We start from the raw sequence: 8403 nt of genomic DNA, 5'->3' as shown, positions 1-8403 counted from the left end.
GTTTGTCTTTACTAAATTGCATGATAGTGTAAGAGATGGCTATTGATAAGGAAATTGAAACAGAGATTGAAGTAATATCAGATACATAGTCGGATTCCGATAGTAGCTTCTCTTACAATGGGGTGATGGATACCGATGATGAGCATGAGTGCATTGTGAATGTTGTCTCTATGGTGAGTGAGTTTTATTATGATACTTGGGTTCATAAAGAACCCAAACACACCATGGACTGTACAAGAGCAGTGTACACAAGGTCTCTCCTTGAAGGGCACAATGACCAATTGTATGAACTTTGTTGTATGAACAAAGACATATTTATACGACTGTGCAATACTCTGAAAGAGCGTGGCCTCATTGCAAATAGTCGAGATATTTCAGTGGAAGAACAACTAGCCATTTTCCTTCATATTGTTGGACATAATGAGAGGAACCAGATGATGCAAGAGTGATTCCAACATTCCGGCGAGACAATTAGTCGCTTTTTGAATGATATGCTGGTGGCGATAGTCAAGCTCTCATTATCAATAATATGCATTCCCAACTTTGACATTATCCCTTCACACATCCACCAGAATCCAAAATATTAGCCATATTTCAAGGTAGCATTCTTACACTCTGAGCCCATTTTAAAGCTACATCATAAATAATGGTTGTTTTTTTTTTGGTAGAATTGCATAGGGGCTATTGATGGGACACACATATCAGCATGGGCCTCTACTGATAAGCAAACACCGTACTGGCATAGAAAAGGGCCTTGCACACAAAATGTAATGGCCGCATGTGATTTCGACATGCGATTTACATTTGTTCTTACTAGATGGGAGGGAACCGCACATGACTACCGCATATTTGATGAAGCCGTACGTAATCCAAAATATAATTTCCTGCATCCACCACAAGGTATGGAACCGCACATGACTACATTTGTTCTTGCAATTTGTTCTGTATTATATGAAGTGTAAAAATATATTCATATTCTCTTTATTATTCTTAAGTAAGTATTATGTTGTTGATTCTGTGTACCCCAACACCGTTGGCTACATGGCACCGTACCGTAATACACGGTACCACTTACCTAATTTTTGAAGGGGAGGAAAGCCTACAACAAAGGAAGAGTATTTCAATAATGCCCATGCCTCATTGAGAAGTGTCATCAAGCAAAGTTTTGGTGTGTTAAAGGCTCGATTCCCTATCTTGAAGTGTATGCCATGCTATTTATTAAAGACACAATGGTTGATAGTTGTGGCTTGCATGGCAATACACAACTTCATTCGAGACAACTAGGACAAAGACACACTATTTAATGAGTTTGAGAATGATGAAGAGATCGAAATTCAACATCCATTTGAAACAAGTGGTGAAGATTTCGATGAGGTTGCTATTGGCGATGTGGATCAACAATAAGAAATGTTGCTGCTTAGGCAACAAATTGCAGATGCAATATATGATGACAAAACTCAGCCACCATTGAGGAGGCGTAGGTCAACAAAACCAATGTTGGTGGTATTGGTTTTTGTTTTTCTTTGGATTTGATAAACATTATGCATCAAATGCGGATATTTTTGACTTTATTGTATGTTGGAACTTTGTGTTTTAGATACTTTATGTTAATCTAATAGATAGTATATATTTTCTCATTACAAGTTATTAATGGCTGGTAAGAAATACTACGTAGTGTTCATTAGTCGTCATCCAGGTATATACGATACCTGGGCCGAATGCAACTTGTAGATCCATCAATACAGTGGTGCAGTATTTTGTTCATATAAAACATACAAAGAAGCAGATTGTCAATTCCATTGTTTAATAGTTTTACATGATTCTTCAATTGCTAGGCCGTCTAGTCGGAATGATGCATCCAAATTAACCTATGTGTACTAGGCATCCACATGTATTCTACTAGTTGGAGTTATTACATTGGGCATGTTGTACATGTCCAAATGATATGCAATTTTACAAATGTTCGCACTTTTATATTACTTTAGGGCACATTAAACAAATATGGGCAGGGAATTTGTTTGTGAAAATTGATCTTTAATTACATATTCTATAAGTATTTTGTGAAAGCTACGCCTTAAAAGCACTTTCTAGAAGTATTATGTGAAAATTGCGTCTTGAAAGTGCTTTCTGGAAGTATTTTGTGAAAACAATGTCTCAAAAGTACATTCTGGAAGTATTTTGTGTAAATTGTGCCTTAAAGGTACTTTTTAGAAGTATTTTGTGTAAAACGTGCTTTAAAAGTACTTTCTGAAAGTATTTTGTGTAAACCACACCTTAAAAGTACTTTATGGAAGTATTTTGTGTAAACTATACTTTAAAAGCACTTTCTAGAAGTATTTTATGAAAACTACGCCTTAAAAGTATTTTCTAGAAGTATTTTGTGTAAACTGCACCTTGAAAGTGCTTTCTGGAAGTAATTTGTAAAATCTATGCAGTAAAAGCACTTTTTGGTAGTATTTTGTTATTTATCAATATTATTCATTATTTGTTAATAATAATATTATTATTATTAATTAGATTCACGTGGCTCTCAGTTGAAATATATAGTATAACATGTGAAAAGCATTGTATATATGTATGAGTGAAGTAAGGGTTAAAATTGTCATTTGTGTAAATACAAATACTTATGGGAAAAGTAGCTCGCCAAACATTCTCACCCCAATAAATACTTAAAAACACAATAAATGATTTGAAAAATGAATTACTAAACAGCCTTAAGGGTTATTAAAATAAGTACTTCTAAAAAATACTTATAAAAATACTTATAAACAAGTATTTTTTTTAAATTTTAACAAATACTTAGTCATCAAATGGGCCTTAAGGCTTAAGGCTGCCTCAGATGTGAGCTCGGTCTAAATTGCTGCTACGCGGTTACGTGGAATCGGGAGGCAAAAACTGCCTCCTTTTCATCCAATACCTGATCCCCACCCTCCACCCAGTTCATATCTACGCTCATACCTGGAAGGACTTCCGAAGGACGTGAGTGCTTCTCCTTGTCTCGTGATTCGTGAATACGCATGGGTTGGGTGTTCATAAGGAAACTTATTAAGTCCTTCGTTGGAGAGCGCGTTTGGCCGTTTGAGAGGGCTTCTGCGTTAGAGGTAAATTCTAATTGAATTTTATTTTATTTTACTTAATTTTCACTAAAATCAAATAAAATAAGGTACTAAGGTGGGACTTGAAACGAAAATAAATCAGAATTTCCATTTAAATCATTTGCGCTACCATAATTTTGCATTAATATAAATAGATTTGCGCTGTAGCCAAACGCAACTTAAAGGTTTTTCCCGTTTCGAAGTTTCAAGCGAAGCTGCAACAGTGTGAAACACGCAGAAACTGCATACAAATATGAAATAACGCCGTTTCTTTGAAGTCCATTTCCTGGTTCAGACTTCATACGTAACGTAAATTTTCATTTTCTAGGTCTCACCCCTTTTCTCTTCTTCTTCAATCTTCTCTCGCCAAATCTTTGTTTCACCTTTCATGGCGAATTATAACATATACACACATGAAAGCTATGCACCTTCTGCTTCTCCAATGTGCTACGCTCAGCAATACTCTTCTTCCCACCAGTCATACGGACAGTCTTCCTCGTATGGGTACTCTTCAGCTCTTGCTCCAAGCTATGCTCCGTATTTTCCACCGGGGACGCACCCGGACATTATTAGAAGTTTTCAGATGATCGATAGGGACCGAAGTGGGTTTGTTGACAAGAATGAGTTGCAGGAGGTGCTTTCTTGGGGTTATCAGAAGTTCAGTCTCCGGACAATTCGGTTGCTTATGTTTCTTTTCAAGAATCCTACCGAGCCTTCGAGGATAGGTGAGAGTGAGAGTTCTCCCTTTTTTCTTAGTTTTATTGAAAATTTATATGGGTTTGAAGTTCTCTGACGTTCATATACTCTCCTGTTACAGGGCCTGTTGAGTTTGCTGCCCTATGGAATTGTCTTGGGCAATGGCGAGTAAGTATTTTTCTTGGTTTCTCTTTACTCTTCTAGATAATAATGGTTAAATCTTAAGTGGAATAAAAATACCTAGTAAATTGAATGCTTGATGGCCCCATTTGGAAGACATTTATAGCTTCCAGAATTAAAAATTTCAGAGAAACAAACTTTACTAAATAATATCACATTTTTTAAAATATAAATATCTTTGAATCCCTACCATTTTTGTGTTTTTTGGAGATCCAGTTCACCCTGAGTCTGAGGATTGCAGCCGTTGATTTCATGGAACAAGTAGCATTGGCATTTAGTGCTAGGGATAGACTTTCCAGAGCCACCTGAAACATTTGAGAATCATTTAAGTGGTGCTCCTTGCCTTTGATTGTTATCATATTTTCTTTGTCATCATGTGGATAGATTTTTTCCAATAAATATCTCTTTATGCTTAAGATTCCTTAGAGTGCACCATCTCCAAATTCAAGAATACTCCTATCTCCCCCTTTGATTCATTGTTACTTGTTAGGATTTCTCAGTATTTTGGGTTTCTTAGAGGTTTATGAGACCATGAGATTTCTGATATATTTGTGAATATCTTTAAAAATGTTTTTCTTGACCCAATTGGAATTGGTTGTGGCATTTGGTCTGCTGACAGTAAAGGAGCAATTTCATACTTTCATTCTTATCTTGATTTCAGACTGTTAACAAGGATGCTTTAATCCTTAGGATAATTTCTCGTAAAACTTTATCTTGCTATGTCCTCCACAAAAAAATTAGGACTGCAAATTTACTGATTTTCTAATCGAATTGGGTATCCAGATTTTTTAATGAATCAAATTCGAATTTATGTTTTTACATATCCACATCTGATCCATTTGCAGCCCTAATTGATAAACCTATTTTTGTTTGGAATATTGGTGCTCAGAGTGAATATCTTTGATCAAAGTACTCCCAAGATCAGCTAAATCACCTACTATGGCCTTGCTAGGGTATGGGAGGAATGAGCTGTACTTGGGGTTTGTTGTTTTTTGGTTGGGTTTTTGTTATCTATAACATTATTTATCTTTTATCTTGCTTGCCTCTTTTGAGGCCTTGTTGTTAGTGCTGTCAATTGATCAGGTCTGGTCTGGTGTGGGATCTGGTTCTGCACCAGTCCCTATAGGATCTGTAATTGGGACTATTGGGTCTGACCCAATAAAACCTGATTATAATAATTGGTAGTTATATTTTGGACCTATAATTTGACAATTAACCTACTTATTTGTTAAATTGACACATTTGGAGTTTTGGACATCATAATATGATAATATTACAAGTATTTCATGAGAACAAAGTATTTTTTTATGGTGAAAAAGAAAATAGGTATTAGATTGGGAGTATCTTAATATGTCAATGTACATATACATAACCATATACACAATTATACATATAGTCAGTTTGGGTTTTAGTTGGTTTGGAACAACCAAAATGGTCCTGAGCCAATAATAATAATGACATCTAATGCAGACCCAGATCCTATATAATTGGGTCAGTTCTGTTCAGGCCTGTCAGGTCTGCACCCTATATAATTCGGTTGCTTGTACCTTCTCTCTTTTAATAATAAAACATTTTTATTATGATCCTGAATATAAAGAGAAGATAAAAGAAAAAAGTGAGACATATTCCTTCTTCTATTGGGAAATAAACCCTTTCTATTTGAACTATGAATGGGGGGGGGGGGGTTGCTTTGAATGTAAGCCACCCAAGTTAAACGAGTATAGTGGTATAGTCCAAGTTGAGCAACCATACTCCCAATCAGTTTTCTACTATCCTTTCATAAGTAGTCTCTTTATGATTTCTGCTAGTTCTGTCTAGTCATATACATTTTTCTAAGGATTTTGATTGTGATTCCTATGCTCTTTTTGGTCTGCAGGTCATCTTTGAGAGATTTGATAGGGATCGGAGTGGGAGAATTGACTCAATGGAACTAAGGGATGCCCTGTATAGTCTAGGATATGCTGTCCCACCTTCAGTTCTCCAAGCTCTGATCTCTAAGTACGATCGTGGAAGTGAACAGAATGGACAATTAAACTTTGACAGCTTTATTGAGTAAGTCTGTTTTCTGGAGAACATTATATTGAACCCTTAGGAGTTCATATGTGTCAATATCTCTGATATTATTTTTTGTTGATATGCAGGTGTGGGATGATTGTGAAGGTGAGCTAAAAGTTCATTGGTTTAATATTTTTATAACAAAAGAATATCTATGGAAAGGATAATAGAAATAAAGAAACATGACATAGGAGACTCCCCATTAAGCCATAAACGATTCACCTTTTTACAATATTACCATTGGCCATTGCCAAAACTTGGTCCCTACCAATTTTCAAATCCGGAAGATGGCCAAGACTTGTATTTGTTGAAGTTGCTTTCCTTGATTACCCCTGAGGATTATTAGACCATCCTTCATTATGATTTATAAAATACTCTCAGGTTGTGGCAATGATTTAAAAGGCATGCCTAGGCGCATAGGCAAGGCACATTTTAGGGTATGCACCTTGCCTCGGTCCTAGGCGCAGCACTTTCAAAAGGTGCGCACCTGGTGTGCCTAGGCATGCACCTGGTGCACCTTGTGCTTCAGTCCAGGTGTGAGCTGTTTGAAAATTTATGCATTTTTTTCTGTTTTTTTGTGCTTAGCAGATGGACCAGGGGCTTAAATTCTCCCCTCAAGACAAGCTCAATCAAGTCCATATCAGGGTCTTAAATTCTTAATCCCTATAAAAAAGGTTTTATAACTTTAAGTGTCTTTTAAAAATATCTTTTATTAGGATGAATGAATGAGCAACATTAGCAAATATGGGGTTTTCTACCTTGAGGGGGTTGGTACAAAGGCGGCTCGTGGAACAAGAATGCATAATGTTTAAACACCACATAGTTATTTAAAGTAATGCAATTGGGGAAGAAAATAAAGAACTTTTACATGCTTGAATATGTTTTATATGTCATGCTTGATTAATTTTTAAATTTTCATTTTAAATATCTTTTACATGCTATATTTATGTATTTTAATTTGAGATAATAGTTTTTTAAACATTTATTTTAAAATTTAAGTTTATATTTTTAATTAATATTGTGTTTAATATTTTTAATATTTTGCAATTTTTTGCCATTTTTTGAAATTTTTAGCATTTTTATGCCTTAAAAAATGCACGTGTGATGTGCCTCACCTTGTGCCTTGTGCCTTGGGTGCAAAATGGCCCTTGTGCTTGAAAAACACTTGGGTTGTGGAATCAGGTTTCTCATTGAGCAGGCCTTGAAATCAACCCCAATGATATCTGCCACTAAACCACTAATAGATTCTAGAAGCCATTACAAACTTGGGGAGGGGATTTAGGACATGGCTACTGAGAATCAATCTAGAGTACTGCTAAATCAGGCCCTCCTCAAACTCATTTTGGATAAGGTCTGAGGGATGAAGCTCTCCTTTTTTTTACTGTATTTAGTCTTATCTACTCATCCTATTTCTTATAAGCTTCTACGTTTCATTTATCCCAAATTTCACCAGAATGTCATATGACCAGGAAATAGTATTTGAGGGATTCCTTGTATGACAGATTTGATCATATATTCCAGTAGAATCCTGTTTGCTTAGATAGGCGTGTGTCTTGATCTTCTTTCCTTTTGTAGTTCTTTATTCTCTATCAGGTTGCTGAATAACAAATACCTTAATTTTCTTTCGGTGACATAACTTTACACTTCTCACTTGTTCTTTCAACTTCAGGGTTTGACTGAAAAGTTCAAGGAGAAAGATCCACACTATACTGGAGCAGCAACACTTACCTATGATACATTCATGGCAATGATCGTTCCATTCCTTGTATCATAGACTGAGTTTTGTTTTGATTCTATTACATTGTATCATCTATTTTTTTTTGCATGTTACATTGTATCATTCTGTATCATGGAATGTATGTATTTTAATTTTTTCATTGTTCAGTTTTGAAAGGTATGCGAATAAGACTCTTCAGGGGAGTGGAATGGAGGATGATCTTATGCAAATGAAAGAGAACATTTTTCATTTTTCAAGAAACTTAAGTTTTGGAATTGCATAACTGGTCTTTCTGAGAACACAAATAAAATTGGTAATTCATGGGATGCAGTTTCCTCAAATTGCATGCATTGACGAAGGCTGGCTTCCATATTGTGTTTTAGTTGCCCAACTTGTCAAAATGAATGAAAGATGCAACCTATATGTTTCAAAATCTTTCAAATTTTTTTTTTTCTAATTTTTCTTTTTTTCTGGTAAACCGCATCTTGTCCTGGTTTTAGGCTCAATTTCTTGGTGTGATGGTAAATCATGGGGGGTGAAAAGTATGAGAACGCAGGCTTGAGCGTCAGAGTAGCCACTTTGTGCAGAAAAAAAGAAAACAAAACTTAGGTTAGGTCCACATCTACTCCACCTTCTCAAGAACCTAGATATTTCTGACAA

General features: G+C 35.6%; 1 protein-coding gene across 1 annotated transcript; it reads left to right on the top strand.

Annotated features, from left to right (window-relative positions):
- Positions 1–3287: 3287 nt before the first annotated feature.
- LOC104607666 (Calcium-binding EF-hand family protein) lies at positions 3288–7903 on the top strand. Its single transcript, XM_010273343.3, has 5 exons — positions 3288–3820; positions 3913–3959; positions 5848–6023; positions 6113–6131; positions 7696–7903. Exons 1-5 carry the CDS (start codon positions 3484–3486, stop codon positions 7798–7800), a joined length of 684 nt encoding a protein of 227 aa, XP_010271645.1. The 5' UTR covers positions 3288–3483; the 3' UTR covers positions 7801–7903.
- Positions 7904–8403: the final 500 nt, after the last annotated feature.

The sequence above is a fragment of the Nelumbo nucifera genome, chromosome 2 (genome assembly GCF_055504915.1).
Source record: "Nelumbo nucifera cultivar China Antique chromosome 2, China Antique-T2T, whole genome shotgun sequence".
Taxonomy (NCBI): Eukaryota; Viridiplantae; Streptophyta; class Magnoliopsida; order Proteales; family Nelumbonaceae; genus Nelumbo; species Nelumbo nucifera.
The sequence above is the reverse complement of the archived record's forward strand: the minus strand, read 5'-3'. Positions and strand labels throughout refer to the sequence as shown.